Raw genomic sequence first — 20,311 nt, 5'->3', positions numbered from 1 at the left:
AAGTTGACAAACTCAGATGAAATGAGCCTGTCAAGAACAATGTTGGCAAAGCCAGAAAGTAAAGCTCCAACAACAAGTGCTTCAGCCATGATATGATACAGATCACAACGACAGCAAATGAATCAGTGAGTGAATGGATTTTCAGAATGTAACCAAAGGAGAGCAATGTTACTGCAATAATGCATGCAACTTGCAAGGTATTACTATTTAACAATAATGGGCATATAACGACATATTACGAAGGTCCCTCAGCAAAAAGAAGTTGGCATCATGCGGAAACTTGTAATAATAGTTGAAACATTTAAGTAGACGTATAATTAGAATTATATAAATGTTATTTGTACATTAAAATTAGTCATTAAAATCGGTCATAATTAACACATTTTTAATATGTATTTTATATTTTAATATTATTTTATATTAGTAACTAATTTTAACTAGAATGAGACTCGCGCGATGCGCGGGACGGTAAATTAATGATAGTTATATTTTGTAGAAATAAATTAAATATGTATAAATTGAAGTTAAATTTAAAAGGTGTTTTATTTTAAATAATTTGTAGTACAAAAGATTTAGATGTTCGAGTTGTACAAAGTGACATTTTTATTTGGTGGTTTGATTTTTGCATTTGTTTTAGTTGATGGACTTAGTCATCTTATGTGGCACTCGTCCTCTTTTTTTTTTTGTTGGTTGTTAGAGTTGCTGCTTTCTTCTTTTTATCGTAGGTTCTTGTGAAGATATGTTCATTATGAATTGTTGAGTTTGATACACTTTCTATTGTGTTATTTGGTTCCATCCTTGTATGTATGTTCTTTTTTCGAAGATGTGTCTTGAATTTGCATGGTTTTCTTTCTCTTTAATCTCTTGATATGGGGTGGTGCTTCAATGTCATTATTTTCTGAAATGTCATTAGATTTGAAAGAGTTGTGCCCAATAAATTTTTTGCATCGCCATCAAATAGTACAAAAGTTGTTGTAACACTTTGATCTAAAACCTTTAATTAAATTCTGAACCTAAAATAAGTATTGGGCTAGCAACTAATAATTTGATATATGAGATTATGAAAAGTATATAGAGTTAACTTATTGTTGGATATTGTGGTGTTTGATTACATGTGCCACAAATGTAGTTGTTTTTTTTTTTTATATGCTTTCTTCTGACACTTTTTACATTTAACATAGTTTCATTCTAATTTGTCATCAATTTCGTTTATAGTTGCTAAAATTGTGAAGATTTTTTCTATTCCAATATTCAATTTATGTTATCATTAGGTATATTGTATTTGAGTAAGTATGAATGTATGATGCATGTTGTGATTTTTTTTGTCATACCTGATCAGATTCTTATTGCATGACCATTAGATCATGGATAGTTATTCGATTTCTATTCGTTCTGCTCTGAAAGAATGATGCTCTATTGAGTAAGTTTGAGATGTGCAGTTCGAAAATGTTTATTACCTTTAGTGAGTTATTTATAAAAATTAATAAATTAATTGTTGCGGTTATAAATTTATTGTATTGTTTATAACGGTAAGATATAATAAATATAGGAATATGAATTCAATGTATTTAGAGGTTACAAATTTATTGGATTCTATTTTTTAATTTTTTAGAGTAAAGTATCGTTTTTGTCCCCAACGTTTGGGGTAAGTCCCAAAGTTGTTTCTAACGTTTCAAAATTGACTCAATGTTGTCCTGCCGTCAAGGTTGTCAAACCCACGAGTCTAAGTAAACTCGTGGAGCTAACCTAGACTCGACTCGCAAGTTAACTCGTAGAATCGTACGAGTTCACCTGTTATGAAGTTTATATATGTCATACATAATGTATATTTACTCAATTCTAACCCTTCAAACTTAATAATATCAATCTTAAAGCACATAATAAATTAAAATAATAGCATACATTATAACAAATACTTTAAAATACACATTCAAATCTTCTATAATTATTCTTATACAAGTACAACATAGAACACACAAAATTAAAAATTCTAAATCTGTAATACTAAATTTTTAATTGAACATTGAACAATATTAAATAATCAAATTAACTCTAATCAAAATAATTAATTACTAATCAGCCATGAATGGATGAACCATCTGGCCATCTAACATAAACAATAAGCAATAGGCTAAAATTAGAAGCAATAAAATTTAAAAAGCAAAAAAATAAAAACTAAATCAAGAAGCAAAGGCTCAAAGAAAAGGCAAAAGGCATACAAAAAATAGAGGATACAGAAGAAATGAAAGGGCAAAGTCCCAGCAATAGCAAATCAAAGACAAGGGTGCAGCAGGTAGCGGTGGTGAGGGTGCAGCAGTAGCACGAAATGACGGCGACAAATAGTCATGGACAAAGCAGAGGGAGTTGAACGGTGATAGCACGATGGAGTTGCGGATAGTGGAGATGTGAAGAAATACAAAGCAGAGGTCAATACAGGTAAAATTCACAAAGACAATGGCGCAAATCAGAGCAGAGGTAGCAGACGCAGGCGAACAATGGAAGCTCGACGGGGAACGGCGACTGCGGCAGAACATGGAGAAAGTGAGACTTGAGAGAAACGACGCAGATGAGTGAGTTGTGAGTGAGTTTTTTTTCATTCTTTGGGAGTGTTATCGTAACACTAATAAAAAAAAGTATTTTTTTAGTTTCAAAATGACGCTTTATTTTAGCAAAAATGAAAAAAAAAAAACACAAACTCGCTAACTCGGTCCTAAACTCACGAGTTTGTCAGAGTTTGACCGAGTCTAGCTGAGTCTAGCCGAGTTTACTCAAGATAGAGTCTATGCCCGAGTCAACTCGATTCCATATCTAAACTCGTAAACTCGTACAAGTTTACGAGTTAACTCGAGAGTTTGACAACAATACCTGCCGTTAGGGATCCGTTAACAAAATTGACGGCAGGACAAAATTGAGACAATTTTGAAACGTTAAGGACTTAAATAGGATGAAAACGTTGGGGACAAAAACGATACATAAAAATAAATTTTAATTTAATTTTATCTTTTAATAATATTAGTTTCAAAATCGTCTCAATTTTGTCCCGCCGTCAATTTTGTTAAGGGATCCCTAACGGCAGGACAACATTGAGTCAATTTTAAAACGTTAGGGACTTAAATAGGACGATTGAAACGTTAGGGACAACTTTAAAACTTATCCCAAACGTTGGGGACAAAAACGATACTTTACTCTAATTTTTTATTTGTATATTTTTTTTTACTGATTTAAAAATAATAATTGATTTGGCGAGAATTAAGTGATTGATTTTAAAGTTGTGCCAAATAATAATTATTCTAAAGTTGGCAATGCAATTGACGTAGTCAATGGCCTAAACTTATGGAGTTGCGGTCAACATAATTATTGTAATATAATAGTTCTTTGTACCTAGTGTTACTTCTACAAATTAAAATGATTATTTTTTTTTACCAAAGAGACAGAGGCTCGAACTTGCGACCAATATAGGAGACTATGCCATTTGAGGTATAACTCATTGGCAAAAATTAAAATGATTATAATAAACATAATTATCATAATAAAATATAATTTTCATTTTTTAAACTTTTAATTTATAAATTAATTGTTGCCGTTATAAATTTATTGTATTGTTTATAACGGTAAGATATAATAAATATAGGAATATGAATTCAATATATTTGGAGGTTACAAATTTGTTAGATTCTATTTTTTAGTTTTTTATTTGTATATTTTATTTTTTTGCTGATTTGAAAATAATAGTTGATTTGGCAATAATTGAGTGGTTGATTTTAAAGTTGTGCCAAGTAAGCAATATTGCTAACATGACATTAGTAGGAGAAAAGAAATATCTCAAAAATAATGTGGTGCATGCTTATGTTTAACTTAAAGAATGAAAACATAATATATATATATATATATTTTATTAATCACGATATATTAAAATTTATACCTACTAATTGGATGTTGTGTTGGAATGAATAACTAGTGATTGGATGTTGTGCCAATGTTGAACTGTGTTTAGAAATACTTTGGGCATTTTGTTTGACAGATTATGAGATAGAGTAATATTAAAAAGAGTACTATTGAACATGTTTAAGTAGACCAAATAGTATATACTTTGAATATTTGTAATTTTATTTTTATTATCAAAGTTTTAATGTATATGTTAATGGCATTTAACTATTATTTTTTAATTCAATTGACATGCATTAAATTTAATTGATTAAAATGATTAAAGTTTTGTTGTGTCCCTTTAGTGACATATCAAAATTGATTTAAATAAACACAAAATTAATGACATAAACACAATTACAAGAAGTAACATGGAATAAACTCATTCTACATTCAATTGGTATCAAATTTTATATGATATAAATAGATGATATTCTATGTTAAATAGTGGCAGCAATCGAATAACAGAAACATAAAAAAAAAAAATAGGGACAGGATACTAAAATTTTAACGCGGAAAACCCTCCCAATATAAGAGGTGAAAACCACGGGTCATTCAGACAAAAAAAAAGTACCACTATAATCAAATAAGGATACAAGAGAATCTCAAATAAGTGTATAAATCATGCTTACACTAAGTTAAAACAACCAAACACCAATACATATAAATTTGAACCAAAAAAATGAAAAATTTCCTGAGAGAGTTATAGCCAAGGATGGCGCTGACCGTGGTTCCAAGAATGAAGAACAAAATGAGAAAGCAAAACAAGATTCATCGTGCATCTATGCACTAAAAGAGATTTCAGTGGAAGTGCAGGATGAAGATACAACTGAATTTGTGAAGGATGATGGGAAAAAAGCTTGAAGATTTCAGTGGGATTGCTTGATGAAGAAGTAACATTAGAGTACGAATCTATGAAGCATGATGAAGATATGGTCATAATACTACCAAGTTATAAAGAAAAAGATTTCAATATACATAATACACTCACTTTACATGGCAATAACCTCTTTAATTAAGTCCAAAAGATCAAATATTCTATCACAATACTTGTTGAATAATTTGAATTCCACCGCAGCTTAATATATGTACAGAACATTTACTCTTGGTATTAGAAATAGCTCATTATAGGCATCTAATACTATTAATTTTGAAAGCTTATACACCTCATGCATGCTGATTCCTTTTACTGTCCTACAAGAATCTTGCAACACAACAATTCTGTGAATTCTTTCCACAAATTAAGCTATCATTTACTTTTTCTCTGTGGAAAATAGCAAAAATAAAATTATAGCGAGGAATAGAAAAATATACCTACAACAACAAAAGCTTTTCAATCATAAGTGCCACTACTCTAACTTTCTCCATCATGTCCTTGCTTTTCAATAACATAAAGCCAAAATCAGAAAACACAGTATCTGGTTCCCAACACCTTAATCCAGCTTAATTACCACCTCCAATGATCTTAGAATTAAATGAAGATATATAGCCAATGTATAGGATTACATCTTGATATGTACACAAGCCACCTGCAGAAGATAGTAAAAGCATTAAAAAAGTACATTTAATTCATCCATTTGTTTAATACATCTAAAAACAAATCTCAAATGTTGGATACATGGAAAAAGGATATTCCCTGTGTTTCAATTTTTGTTTCATGGTAATTGTTATCATCCTCTTTAAATGTGATTTTCTTTTGAAACATATGAGTTAACAAGTATTACATATAGCAAAGACTGTTTCTGAGAGTAATAAAGGATATTTCTTTAACTAAAACTGCAAAGTGAGAGCTTTCCCCATAAGTGGAAGAAAAGAATGCAAATTTTGCAGTTGGCATATGAGTTCAAGTGGTTAATGTTGTTTAAAGAAAGAGAAAAAAATGACTTGAAGGAAAAGGAAATTTATGCATGTGTGAATTTAATTGTGTTAGCATGAGAAACATGAAGGTTAGGGAATTACCTGCTCAGAAATCTACGAATTTAATGGTGGGGATGTGGGAAATTTTGGGCCAGATTAGTTGATGCTTGTTCTTGCAGTGTTCTTCTAGCAAAGAACAACATCGAATTCGAAGTAGCAAGAGAGAGGGAGGCAGCTTTTCTCCTGCCATATTCTCCAGCTTCCAACAGCTTGAAATGTGCAATTGCTGAAGGGAGGTGAGGCGGAGAAGCTCGTTGCACTCCAATGTCTCCAGATTCTTGAACCAGCATATCTCAAGAGTGGTAAGGGAGGGAAGGTGAGGCAGCGAACCCACCTCTGGGTATGACTTTATGCTCTTACACCCAACACCAGAAATGGTGAGATGAGTGAGGTTGTCCAAGTTGCCCAACCATGATAGACCCCTCACTTGTTCCTCGCAATCTCCTATCCTAAGCTCTTTCAGGTTAGCCAGCAAACCACCCTCTGGCCACCTACAAATGTTTGGGCAACCTTGTATGTCGAGAGACTCTAAATTTGGGAGAAGAGTATTCATGCCACGTGGCAATGCCTCCAACTTCAAGCACCTGCTAACATCGAGATGAGTCAAGTTGGGTGTAGCCAGTCCTTCTTGGGGAAATGACACTAATTGAGGGCAGTTAAAGATGGTGAGACGTTGAAGAGAAGCGTGTGGTGGCTCTGACATTGAAACTGATTCCAGATTTGAACAGTCTTTTATCTCCAGATTCTTGAGATTGGGAAAGGCATCCAACGACAATGAGGTCAGTGAATCACAGCTTTCATATATTTGTAGATCTACCAAACCATACTTGTGTTGTTGCTGGAGTAATTCAATGTGGTGGCAATGAAAGATTGTGAGTTTTTGCAAAGATTTGGGTAAACAATTGCCCCCCAAGGATACAACAGACTCAGACCATGAGATATATATTTCTTGGAGGGAAGTTAGATGGTGGATGATCCTTGCCTTAAATGCACACTCCGCCACAGATTCAAATCCCCTAATTGATAAACTATCCCCATCAAGTCTCATCTTTTTATGCCATCGTTCATCATCTTGTATTTTCAGTTGGCGCACTTTGGAAACATCCGATGAGGAAGAAACGATTCTCATTAATACCTGATTAACCATATCTCCCTTTAACATTCGACACCCTCTTATTTGAAGACTCTTAAGCTGAGGAAAGGCTTCTGAGTCAGGTAAGTGCCACTCCTCCCAGCATGACATCCTATCAAATTCCAATGACTCCAGTGAGGGAAACGGTGCAATAGGCGAAGAATGTTGATGGCCTTCATTCTTGTAAAACTCCTTGCCAATGCTCTTCAGCTCATCAAACCTTTCAATGCGGAGGGACTTTAGAGATGGCAGCTGTCCAAGTGAAGGCACCACGCAGCAATTCCAGCAACATTCTAGAGATACACTTGTCATGTTTTGGTACAAGGAATGCCCAATCCAGTCTGGAAATATTTTACCTCTGTATACATCAACAGTCAACTTTTTCAAGCCTGTGTGTGGTTGCAAGCCGTGGAGTATATCTTGTTCATCAGTATGTGTTTTTGAAACCATATCATCACCTGAAGACAGAGACCATTTCAACAATAACTCCTCAATCTGCTTCTTATCTATTATCCTTGCACTCCTTGCCTCATTGCCATCAACCACATTCTCCAATTTCTCAATCTCAAGTGATCCATGAAGATTTAAAAGCCCTCCTAACTCTTCCATTCCATTGTCTTCTTGCTTTCCCACCACAAACTTGCTTAAAATGCGCAACTGTTTTAATTTGCCCATTCCTTTTGGCATTTCTTTCAGAGGAGTACCCCTTATATCAAGATGCCGCAAATTCACCAGATTATACATGCCATTGGGCAGCATAGTCAGTTTAAAACAATATTCTAGCTTTAATGTTTGTAAATTACACAACTTGCACAATGACTCGGGCAATACCACAATATCACTCCAAGAGAGATCCAAATAGCGCAATTGGATCAATTTAGCTAGTGAATCAGGAAATATATTGAGTCTACCAAAGGACAAAACTCTCAAATATTTATTCTTTGACAATATGTCACCTGGTAACATTGCGCATCCTTTCCTGGCATGAGCTCCATGTTTGCGACACAACAATGTCCTCAAAGATTCTATTTTATTAGAGGAGCATATTTTCTCAGGGATTGAATCACCATATGACAAATGACGAGTTAGAATACTCATCTCTTCCTTTTCACCAAGTTCTTCTGAGAATTTACAATAAAGATTTCCAGCAAGAGAAGTTGCTAAGTCATGCATGAGATCATGCATCACAAAATACTTCCTTAAATAGTCCTCGCCCTGCTTGAAAAATAGTCTTGAAACCAAATCATCAAAACACTCTCGACCAACTTCTTCTAAAGTCTCTCCCCTCTTTGGAGGTCGCAAAAGATTTTCAGCCATCCATAGCAAGATTAATTCATCTTTATCAAATTGATAATCTTTGGGATACAACGAACAATAAACAAAGCAGCGTTTCAAATGTTCAAGACGCTCTGAGCGCAACAAGCGTCCAAGTGTTTCTGCAGCTAATGGCAAACCATCACACCTCTCGACAATCTTTCTACCTATTCCTTCCAGTTCCAAGCTCCCATTTGATTCAGGAAAGGTTGCATTGTCCGCAAAAATAGACCAACAATAGTCATCTGACAGTTCCTTGAGAGTGTAGGAGTTATAGTGTTGGACTATTCGACCAACATTTTCCTTGCGGGTAGTTAGAAGAATTGTGCTCCCTTTTCTCCCATGTTGAAAAGGGGTGACAAAACTATTCCACTTGTCAACATCTTCACTCCAAACATCGTCCAAAACAATGAAGAACTTCTTTTCTGACAGTTTTTCCTTCAAATGTTGTTGAAGTAAATCAAAGCTGTCAAGACTACAAGCACCTGAAGAGATCCCCTTTATAACATTCTTAGTAGTCTCAACAACATCAAAATTTTCAGAAACACAAATCCATGCTTTCAGATCCACCCCGTCCATTAAATCCTTATTGTTGTACAGCCATTGTGCTAAAGTTGTTTTACCAACCCCACCCATACCAACAATAGAGATGACGGAAAAGTTATGCTGATTGTTGTCATTGAGCATCTTGATTAGTGCCTGTTGATCACCATCCCTGCCATACACATTCCCCTTTACAAGAGAAGTGGATGGAGGTCTCCATGAGGAGCTACTCGTTGGAATCTTTTCAAGACCAAGGGTATCTTTGAGTTTCTCAAGATCTTCTATTGTTTTAACCACCTCTTCTATCTTTGTCACCATCTTCCTATCAGACAAATTAAGGAAGCTAGGAAGATGAGTGCGTACCTTGTTGCGAATTTCAGTTTTGATGAAGACACGGTCCAGCAAGTCATCAGCAGTGTAGAGAGCATCCCTGAGACTATCAAGCCATTTCCTCACACGATCGTTTCCAAACTGCTTCTGCTCGGCGTCAGCAACCAGAGCTTCAGCAGCCAAGAGAGCAGTCCTCAGCCTCTCAACCAACTTCCGGTCCAGCTTCTTGCCCACCACCAAGTTGACAAACTCAGGTGAAATGAGCCTGTCAAGAACAACATTGGCGAAGCCAGAAACTAAAGCTCCAACAACAAGTGCTTCAGCCATGATATGATACAGATCACAACAACAGCAAATGAATCAGTGCGTGATTGGATTCTCAGAATGTAAGGAAGAGAGAACAATATTGCAATAATGCTTGCAAGGTATTCAACAATAATAAAAGGTATATAGCGAGATATCACGAAGGTTCCTCACCGAAAACACGTTCTTAAAATTTTTATATTCTTCTTTGAAGGTTGAAACACTATTCATTTAGCAAAAAGGTGACCAACCGAAACTAGTCTCTGTGGAAACTAATTAACTATATAATTTAAAGTAGAATCATCATCATATGATATCAATGCATATCATTATTAATAACAATAATGGATAGTGTGAGGTTAAAATATGTTGGCAATATAGCATAGACATTGACTTCAAGTGGTAGCTGCCTTGAAGGTTACTCTTCTGTGTTTTTAATTCCGAGAGATGCAACAAATTAAAATTGCAACATGAAGATTTAAGACTTTTTGCACAACCCAGCCAATAGCTAGTACGTCACATGTACAAATAATATTTTTTCTTTTTTCACTAGAGAAATTGTATTCAATGTCAATAGCTAATATGCCACGTACACAAATCCATTAACGAATTAGCACTTGATAGTTGATACAAGAAACAATTTATAAAGATTAATAGCGTTCATTTGATCTATGTAACCGATTCCACCTGGTGGGATACAGCTTTATTGTTGTTGTATCTTTTAAGACAATTTTGTCAAAATCTAAATCTTCCTACAATCAAAATTGGCTGTTTACTCGGTTTTAAATTACATGAGACAAATTAATTTTCCAAGCAAGTAACAACCAGCTAAATCATTGCATAGTTGATGCAATTCTTTGAGCAGTCAGATTAGAACTTGTTAAGATCATGATGCTTGATAATTGCAAGTCAGTTGCAGATTACTTATGGAATGACTTCACTATAGTGGCAGGCTCAAACTTGTACTGGAATGAGCTGTGGCAATTTAGATGCAGATGGTGATGAACAAAGGTCACATTTTCAACCTCTATTCTCTACAGTACGTTACTAACCACTTGAAGACATTTAAAATACAAGCCCAGTCCAATCATACAGAAATTCAGTCTTTAATTGATGTTCTAAATCTCTAATACATAAAGTAAGGTTACATTTGTAAAACAATCCATTATGTTTACTTTTCAATAATATATCCCTAGCAGAGATTATCTAGGGGGTAAAAAAAAATTCATATCAATTTCTCACCACAGATTTGCCAGGTGACATTCAGCAAATAAAATAGCACTTGAACAACACGTATGGCAGAGGCAATCTGAAGAATACAATGTACCATAAATTCTTTAGTTCATGGAAACTGTATGGAGAAACCAGTACCAGTTTTTGTGATATTCACAGGGCCAAAGTCCTCCAGGTCAGAATCAGAACCCATGTAATTGTAATCATGCCACGGGGAGTTTTCGTCTTCTCCCTTTCTGTTCAGAGGAACGTGCAACTCTGAAACCGGAACAGGAAGAGGTTCTTCATTAAAGTACTTGTCATGGAGTAGCTCCGTTGCTGTAGCTCTCTTGGCCGGATCATAACAAACCAGCTTTTTTACTAGAGACACTTCGTAGGGGGAGCGATTGGGCAGGCAAGCTTCAAGACCAGGAGGGTTTTCCACCTTACTAAATGAGATTATTCCATAATCAGGAAGTTTGGAACAACCTGGCCACGCTTTCTCATCGAGGTTGCCCAAAACATTAATAATCCTACTAAGCTGATCAATATCGGCTGTTCCAGGAAATAAGGGCTCCAGTGTTAAAAGCTCTGCAAATATACATCCCAAAGACCATAGATCAATTTCTAAACCATAGTTCGTGGATCCATAAAGCAGCTCAGGAGCCCTAAACCAACGAGTTCCGACACACGACGTGAGACAACCCGATTCTTCTCCTTCGTCCTCCCTTGCTTCATAGCTAAAGCTGGATTTCAAAGGGTCATCATCTATATCACTTGTTGTGCACGTTGCAAGACAGGAGGTATTTCCGTCAGGAATGTTTGTATCCTTATCAATGTCATCTGCAGATCTCTTTGTTTTCAGTTCATCCAAGACTCTAAAATATTCTTCGCGAAGGACAGTTCCCTGCTCTTGATTTCCAGACCCTGCTTGGAGTGAAGAACCATCATGTTCATAAGTTTGTGGGTTCTCCTCAGAAGCATCAAATCCTGGCTCCCCAAGTATCCTTGCCTGAAAACACAGTGAATCAAAATTTCATGAAACCTTCACTATACTGAAAAAATATGTAGTAATAAAGACAAGTAACTTAATTGAGACTAGACTACAAATTTCTTATCATTTATCATCTTTTACTGCACTCGAAATCCCTAAACATGCAAATTGTGTGACATAAATTCACCCTCATCATTCCTTTACAGAGAAAATTTGTCCCGCATAAATTTCGTAATATATATCATTTCTTAGAGGCTTAATCGAATCTAGTAATACTAAAAAAATTGTAATCAGATATCATAATCAGTAATTAAGCTGATAAACAAAAAGTAAACGGAATTAACTACCTGTCCAAAATCTGCCAACTTGAGAATTCCATCATCTCCGATCAACAGATTACCGGGCTTCAAATCCCGATGCACGATCATGTTCCGGTGACACGCGTCAACACCGCATAGGATCTGCATCATCCACCGCTTAATCTCCCCAACGGGAAGTCCATTCTTCTTCTTCTTCGCGTCATCAATAACGGTTGCGAGATCCGTCCTTAGGTACTCGAGCACGAGCACAGCGTCCTCATCTTCGCGCCAAAAGTACTCGTGCAAAACGACGACGTTTGGAGCACCCTGGAGAATCTGAAGCGCATCAATTTCGCGAAACGCGGACTGGTAATCGTGGATTTCTTTGAGTGCGACGATTAGATCGTCGGAGAGGCGTCGGCCGCGGTACACGTCGGCGTAAGCTCCGGCGCCAACGCGCTCCAGGATTTGGTACTTGGCGATTATTTCGGATCTGGTGTGGATGCTCCAGCTCTTAGATGGAGGATCCATGGTGACGTTACTCCAGTGTGCACGTTAGTCCCTCACCACCACGCTCATGCCACTGCCACGTGGATGATGATCTAGAGAGAAACGATGTTAGTGATCATATTGGCGCCAGGAAAGGTTGTTGCCGCCGGCGAAGGGGCGGTGGAAGGCGCTGGCCGTGATGAAGATGGATGGATAGGGACAAGGAAGTGACTGCGATAAAATTCATAACAGATGAGATTAGGTTTGAGTTTGAGAGAAGTGATAGGGGTAAAATAGGAATATCAATGAAATGTTCAAAATATTAAATTAAAAAGATAACATACACTGTTTAATACTTTAATATTACTTTAATATTACCAAAGAGACATGGAAGATAATATTCGAATTGATCCTAAATTTATATAAGTTTTAATTTACTCTCTAAAATTTTATTTTAGAAATTAAATACCTAAAAATAATATTTTATTAATTAAAATATTTTTTTCACAAAATAAATGATACAATGTAAAAATTTTTTACATACAAGCATTTTTTTTATACAAATTTTTTACAAGTGCATTTTCTTTTTTTTTTTGCTGCACGTTCTTCTTCCTCTTTTTCTTCTTCTTTTCTTTCGTTTCTTCCCTTCTCTTTCTCCTTCTTCAACCATTACTGCACGTTTTCATTGCACCTTCTTCTTCTTCTTGCTTGCTGCACGTTCTTCTTCCCTTCCTCTTCTTCTTCTTCCTTTTTTTCGTTTCTTACTTTCTCTTTCTCCTTCTTCAACCGTTACTGTATGTTTTCACTGCAACTTCTTCTTCTTCTTGTTGCACGTTCTTCTTCCTCTTCTTCTTCTTCTTTTCTTTCGTTTCTTGCCTTTTCTTTCTCCTTCTTCATTTACGTGCTTTTCTCTCTATTTTCTTTCTTCGTTATTCTCGATTTCCATTATTTTTTGACATCAAACTCTGAAATCGTTTTTGAAGAAGAAGAAGCAGAAGATGAGGAGGAGAAAGAGAAAGAGTTCTGAATTATGCATAAGGTGTACTTCAACGAATTTTGGGTGTATTTCTTAAATCCTTTGGGTGTAGTTTTTGTAATCCTTTGGGTGTATTTCTGTAATCCTTTGGGTGTATTTCTGTAATCCTTTGGGTGTATTTCTATAATCGTTTGGGTGTATTTCTATAATCCTTTGGGTGTATTTCTGTAATCGTTTGAGTGTATTTCTGTAATCATTTGGGTGTATATCTGAAGTTCCATTATCTTCAAATTTGACAAGAAACTCGTTTTCATGGAGGAAGAAGAAGAGTCGTTTATAATGCATGGTGAGTAGCGCGCTTTGGAAACAGGAAGTGGTTGAATAACGTGCGTTTATTTACTCTTGAATGTGGGAGTGTAATGCGTGTTTTTTGTTGGACTTGTGCCAACTTGTAAGACTTGTAAGACAAAAAGACTTATATGTATAGCAGGCCTCTATTTAAATACTAAAATTAAAATGACATCATTTACAAGTTTTAAGGTGGTATTAGTATAAATGTTAGCGGTTCATTAATATTTATATTTTTGTGTCCAAAATTATTCAAAAAATTGATATGAACCATGTTTATAAAATTTGTCGACTAAATAGAGATAGTTAAAATTTCAAAGACTAAAATAAAATTAGCATGCAAGTTCACTTTTCAGAAACCAAATTAATTATTAATTCCATAAAAATCAGATGCCACTAATTTTTACTATTTTACCTTATATGATTTAATTTAAAAAAAAACTCTTAAACAGTCTTGATAATTATCTAAATTGACAAAGAAGTCCTCAATAAAAAAAAATATTTTTTGGTCTTGATATTTCTCTTATTTCTATGAGATTGATTAGCCTCTCTATCAATATTTTTTCTCTGTATTAACGGAATAAATTTACATGGCATATTAAACTGTTAATTTATCTATTAAGAACCAACTAAGATTGACAAATTTTTTTGTTAAAAATCTCGTTGTCTTTTAAGAATAATTATCAAGGTCATTTAATTTTTTTTTATCTTTTTCAAATACATTAGCTAAATTTACGGTGTAAAAATAAAAAATATATTAATGATTAACATGTTACATAAGTATGTTCTTAAGAGATATCATTGATAGAGGGATTAATTAATCCCACAAAATTAAATATCAAATATCAAAAAAAAAAATTTTTTTTGTTAAATTCACCTCTCTACAATAATCATTATTAATATTTTTTAGAGTAAATAACCACCATGAAAGATTCGAACACCGACTAACCATGAAAAATTAAAACTAAAGTTATACCCATATAAGATGAGTTTATACTCAAATTGGCCCCTGAAATTTGACTCCGACTCAATTTAGCCCTCAAAGTTTCAATTGACTTTAATTGTACCCTGAAATTTTGACCCGCGCTTCAAATTGGCCCTTATATCATTTTCCGTCACCGAAAAGCTGACCTGGCAATTTTGGTTGACACCTGACACCCTAGTAGTTAGATGATGTGGCAAAATGTTTGAAGGCATCAATTTAACCCCTAAAAATTTCAAATAAAACCTAGAAGTCCCAATTTCCCCAAATCGTAAGAATGTCTCCAAGAGTTGAGAAGAATGTTAGGAAGCAGCAGCCAAGGCTCAGGTAGCTCTAATAGAGCTCGTTCGCATGATGGCTCGGTGAAAAACGCACACTTTATCTTATTTTACAAAAATGATACATTTTGTATCCCTAATCCTAACAGTATAACCGCCGTTCCCTCTTTTTCTTCCTCTGCCTCTACCCTCCTCCCTTCTTCACTGCAACAACCCCGTTCCATCACCACCATCCCCTCCATCCCCTTCGACCATCACCAACTCCAACACCACCACGGCTCCATTTCCTTCATCACCCCTCCAACCATCTCTTCTACCGCCTACTCACTCTCTCGCTCACTTTTTTGTCTTCCTCGTCCGAGATGGGTAAGAGAAAAATACTCCAACCCAAACCCACAAACGACGTCGTTTCTAAGTCAAAGAAGAAGTCCAAGGGTTCCTCATCTACCCCTAACCCCGAAGACCGCTGCTTTGTTGGAATTCGGATTCCGCCAAACGAGGCCAGGGCCAAATGGCCTGCGCGCAATAGAGGAGCGGTAATGAAGTCAGCCATTCTCCATTTTTTTCCTTTTTTATTTAATAATTATTTTATTTGGGTTGTCAATTTTTTGAATAGGTATAATATTGCAATGAAAAGATTGAAAATAGTAACGTTTTGAAAGCCAAGTGCCATTACCATCAAGCTACGGGGTAGACGGGGTCCTTTTTTAGCTTAATGATCATGTCTATGTTAAGGTGTTCTTCTTTCTCATCTTATGTATATGCTTTTAATTCCTTCAATTCTCTCTCATTTCAATTAATTGTTTATTTAATTCGTTTGATTTTCAGCATTGCAATTGGTACTAGTCATTTTCAAATTTTGGTGGTTGTGGCGGCACAGAAGGGTGAAGGGTAGAGGTAGAGGAAGCAGGAGTGGCGGTTATATTGTTAGGGTTAGGAATTGAGTTTGGAGATGAAAGGAGATGAAAGGTGAGGGATATTTATGAAATTATCAATAAAAATTTAAAAATTGATCATTTTTGTCGAACAAAATGAATCTTATATAGGTATAACTTTAGTTTCAATTTTTTATAGTCAATTTTGTCAGCGTCCGAATCTTTCATGGTCAGAAATGACTATTTACTCTATTTTTTTTATCATATTTTTCATAATGAAAAGAATTAAAACGTTTTCTAACAAATACAATACAACTTAATACAAAGTTTTATTAATTTTTTGGTCTTCCATGTATACATAAAAGATAATACAATTTCTATAAGTTAAGAACATTGACAATGGAAAGATAATACAATTTTTAAAATGACGCACATTATTGATGTAACAGGTAATGATTTTATTTGTTATTGTTTCTTGCTTATGCTACGATGATGGTATAGATGTGGATGAGTAATGTAGAGTGAGTTTGCTGCCATTGTCCATTTATTTATTTTTTATTAGGATACCTATCAGAAAATCGTCTTCTAGAATTCTCTACTGTCCTTAAATATTTTATTATTGCTCGTCGCAGTTGCAAAATATGGCATTTTTTGTGATTTTAGGTCGAATATCTTTTCTCTCATTTGAGTAGTTTCTACCCGAACTTCTTTGACTTTTCTCTTCATCATCCATCATTATTCAACAACAATGCGAACATGATTTTCTCTCTCCATCGTCCATCATTATTCAACAACAATGCGAACATATTTTTAAATTTGAGAACTCTCGGATAAAGAAAAGAAGAGAACGAAGATGATTCTCAATTTAAGGAATTTAGGACTTTAAAATTAATGGAACACAAAAAATTAATTTAGAATACTATTCTGAACATATTATTATGGTGTCTATGTCACACTACATATCATACAATTAATTTAGCAACTAATAGTCCACATTAGCATCTCACTAATGTCAGTTCATTAAGGTAGCGTTTGGTGGAGAGACAGAGACGGAAAGACTGAGATTGAGAGACAGAGACTAAGAGACAGGGATTGAAATAAATCTGAGTATTCTGTTTGGTGCAAAATGGGAGACAGAAATTGAAACAAGAATGAAACTCTAATTTAATTTGCACAAAGGGTAAAATTGAAATTAATTAATTGAAATGAAAGTATTTTAGGTATAAAATATTATTAAAGTTTCAGTCTCCATCTCTAAAAATTTCAGTCCCCTGTGTCCCTACTTTTTAGAGGTATTGGAAATATTGAAATTTTAAAGACAGAGACAGAAATTTTAGTACCAGTCTCTAAACTAACAAACACGATACTGAGTCTCAGTCTCTCAGTCTCAGTCTCAGTACCTCAAAACAAACGCTACTTTAAAGAACCAATGGAACATCATGTTTTGTAATGTTGAAAACTTATTTGGTAATTTTTTTAAGTCAGGGACATAATAAAAGTGCGATGAAAATTTCATGGATGAAACTGGACATTTCCTCCAAATAAAAATCAGATCCCACTATTACTTTTACTATTTTACTTTGTGATTAAATTTTTTTATTTTTTTATTAAATCTCCAATGTAGCTTCTGAAATTCTAGTATTACACCAGTATAATTTTTAAAATTTCAATTGCACTATTATTGTTCTAAGTGTTAGAAACTAGAGAGATATGAGAAAAGTGTTATGTGTATTATTCAGGTTGATCGAAAGTACAATGTACAATGAGTATATATAGGTGCCAGATGAATCAAAATAATAAAGATATAGAATCCTACAATTAATATACAGATATGTTATATAAATATAAACGATACTAATTGATCTAAAATGATTCTAACGATTCTCTAATGATTCTTTAACACTAAGATTGATCTTCGGACACCATAGATCACTGTTTATCTAATTTTCAATTCTATTCTCATAGTTATAGTTCAAAATATTAAAAAAGTTTAAAATATTCATAGAAAAGAATTAGTATTTCAAACTATATATGCTGCCTAGTGTCTATTAGCAATTCCTTGTTGACTTATTTACCCTCATATGTCGCCCTCTTTCACTTTCTCTTTGGCTAATGAATTGGGTTCAAGACATTAGAAATGGTTCACTATTACTTTCTATGGCCTAAACCCAATTTCTCATACCCAAAAATACCATGGACAAATTATTTTTTATTTTCGTCTCATTTCATACACCGCTCTAACAATTTTGTTTTCTTTCTAATTCTATATGGAGGATTATCCATTCTCCTTTTGATCTAAAGATAAATTAGTAAAAATCAATAATAATACAAATTTAATTATATTAAAATTAACAAAATTATGCGTCATTCCAAATTATAATTTTGATTTAGAAATAAAATTGAATTTCTTTTCTTAATAGAATTAGAAAATTTTTTTTTCTTAAAATTCCAAGCACAAATTGATACATTTTGAGAACCAAAACGGATTGGACAAATAAAAAAGGACCTAATAGACGCCATGATCCAAAAGCAAAGTCCAAAAAGAGGATGGCACACGACCAGAATGAATTGGGTTCCGAGAAGTCCAAGCAAATAGTAGTAGTTCGAGAGCTCACTCAAGGGCTTCAATCTTTTTTTTTTTTGTTCATTAATAAGGGTTTGAATCTTGAGTCAGCTTAGGAAGTTATAGAATCCAAAATAGTACTGATGTGTGTGAATCTGTATGTGTTATACAAGGCTGCCTTTGTTTTTGAGAATAGGATAGAATAACATACTGAAAATAAGATAAGAAAGGATAAGATATTGATAGACAGATACAAAATTTTGTGTTTTTGTATTCTATTTGGTGATAAACTAGAACAAATTATAAAATTTTAATTTATTCTTATTTTTTTCATTTAAAAAATTTGAGATGAAAAATATAATAATAAAAAAAATTATGAAAAATTATCAAGAATAATAAAAGAAAAAATAAAAAATAAGTTGTGTCTCTTGTTAGTGTCTCCGTGTCCTTTCTGTCAGGATGGATACAAAATACATTAATTCAGTATCTCTAGACACATTGTCTCTGTCCATGTCTTCTCTGTAAAACAAACACAGCTTAAAAGACCCCAAAAAAAAAGGTATGAGCTTTTTCAAAGATTTTCTTTTAATAAGATGGATCGAACAATCTTCAATCTTAAGTATTACAATACACTTACACTACACACTCACTCACACAACATTAAAAAATTCCTTTTCAATACTTGATGTATCCACTAAGATTTGAACCCGAATACAGCATATTAAAAGACACCATCTAAACTTATCTTAAGACTTAACTGCCTAGCTTTTTAGTTGGGCTCAAATGATGGACCTACCTAAGAACGCCACTCTTAAGAGTATACCGGCTAATTAATTTGGGTTGGTCGAGTGGTCAGTTTACTCGTCCGCTTAAGTAAGTATTGAGGGTTTGAATCTCGTCTTATGTATACAGCAATTCATTGGTCAGCAACAGTAGATCCTTAAATGAAACTCAAATCCACTATAAATTAATCCTTAATCTATTAGACCTAAAAATATCGTAAGCAACAAAATAAAAATAAAAAGAGCATACCGGCTCATACGAAGCATATTCCCTCTGATATCTTCCATTTGAACACTATAAATAAGATGTTGAACACATGTTCAAAGTATGTTATCAAATTCTAATTTTTATATCTCTTGGACTAACAATGACTTGAGAATGGAGTCTCTTGCAAATATTCAATCATTGGTCTATTCGATTGATACTAATTAAAAGTTCGTCATCTCCTTGAGTCAACCTAAAGATGCACATAAAAAGCATGATTAACCCTACTCTCATTCTGTTCTAACCCGGTATTTGGACGAGTAATTACCCGATTAGATGATGATGATTGATGAACAACTTGTCTCTGTAGCGGATTCCATTACAAGGTGGAGTAGAAAAATAAATATAAAAATATATAAGATTATGATTAGGATTTTAGTCAAATATCCAAACTTTTGTCATTCGTTCTTACACATATTTTGATTGTATGTATTAAGTTTATTAATATAAATCAAAATATTGACAAAAGTATATTTGAAAGAGATAAATAGAAACCACACGAGTATTTGACAAATAGCATTAGAAATTCAATTTCTGTAGAAGATATGCTAATTGTGTTTTAAAGGTACTTCAATATTTTTTTTTTTACTTTTTCAATGGACAATAAAAAAACTGTACATCAATTGAGATACTTTACTAATAGCAAAACTCAAATTAACCCATCAATTTTTATGCTATCAGGTGAAATAAAAAATTGAAAAGATCCATTTTCATAATGACATATTGCAATGTCCCAATCACTTACTTGTATAACTTTGGATCTTCAAATTACTCAAAATTTGTAG

General features: G+C 34.0%; 3 protein-coding genes and 1 long non-coding RNA gene across 4 annotated transcripts in view; 1 reads left to right on the top strand and 3 right to left on the bottom strand.

Moving 5' to 3' along the window:
- Positions 1 to 9,973, bottom strand: part of LOC110262395 (putative disease resistance protein At3g14460) — a 98,992-nt gene extending 89,019 nt beyond the window's left edge. Inside the window, exon 1 of the mRNA XM_021115128.1 lies at positions 8,378 to 9,973. Within this exon, the coding sequence (XP_020970787.1) occupies positions 8,378 to 9,487 (1,110 nt within the window). The 5' untranslated portion in view covers positions 9,488 to 9,973. The remainder of the gene's footprint in view (positions 1 to 8,377) is intronic.
- On the bottom strand, positions 4,479 to 8,369 carry LOC107626585 (putative disease resistance protein At3g14460). Its single transcript, XM_016329489.2, has 3 exons — positions 5,884 to 8,369; positions 5,091 to 5,453; positions 4,479 to 4,836 (listed from the first exon to the last, which is right to left on the bottom strand). Exon 1 carries the CDS (start codon positions 8,288 to 8,290, stop codon positions 5,888 to 5,890), a length of 2,403 nt encoding a protein of 800 aa, XP_016184975.2. The 5' UTR covers positions 8,291 to 8,369; the 3' UTR covers positions 4,479 to 4,836; positions 5,091 to 5,453; positions 5,884 to 5,887.
- On the bottom strand, positions 10,463 to 12,736 carry LOC107622593 (cyclin-dependent kinase F-1). Its single transcript, XM_016324550.2, has 2 exons — positions 12,017 to 12,736; positions 10,463 to 11,687 (listed from the first exon to the last, which is right to left on the bottom strand). Exons 1-2 carry the CDS (start codon positions 12,497 to 12,499, stop codon positions 10,806 to 10,808), a joined length of 1,365 nt encoding a protein of 454 aa, XP_016180036.1. The 5' UTR covers positions 12,500 to 12,736; the 3' UTR covers positions 10,463 to 10,805.
- Positions 15,135 to 16,112, top strand: LOC107628114. Its single transcript, XR_001617599.2, has 3 exons — positions 15,135 to 15,577; positions 15,658 to 15,776; positions 15,870 to 16,112. It is a non-coding gene; the product is annotated as an uncharacterized LOC107628114 (long non-coding RNA).

The sequence above is a fragment of the Arachis ipaensis genome, chromosome B02 (assembly GCF_000816755.2).
Source record: "Arachis ipaensis cultivar K30076 chromosome B02, Araip1.1, whole genome shotgun sequence".
Lineage (NCBI taxonomy): Eukaryota > Viridiplantae > Streptophyta > Magnoliopsida > Fabales > Fabaceae > Arachis > Arachis ipaensis.
Note: the sequence above shows the minus strand (reverse complement) of the source record. Positions and strands in the feature narration are given on the sequence as shown.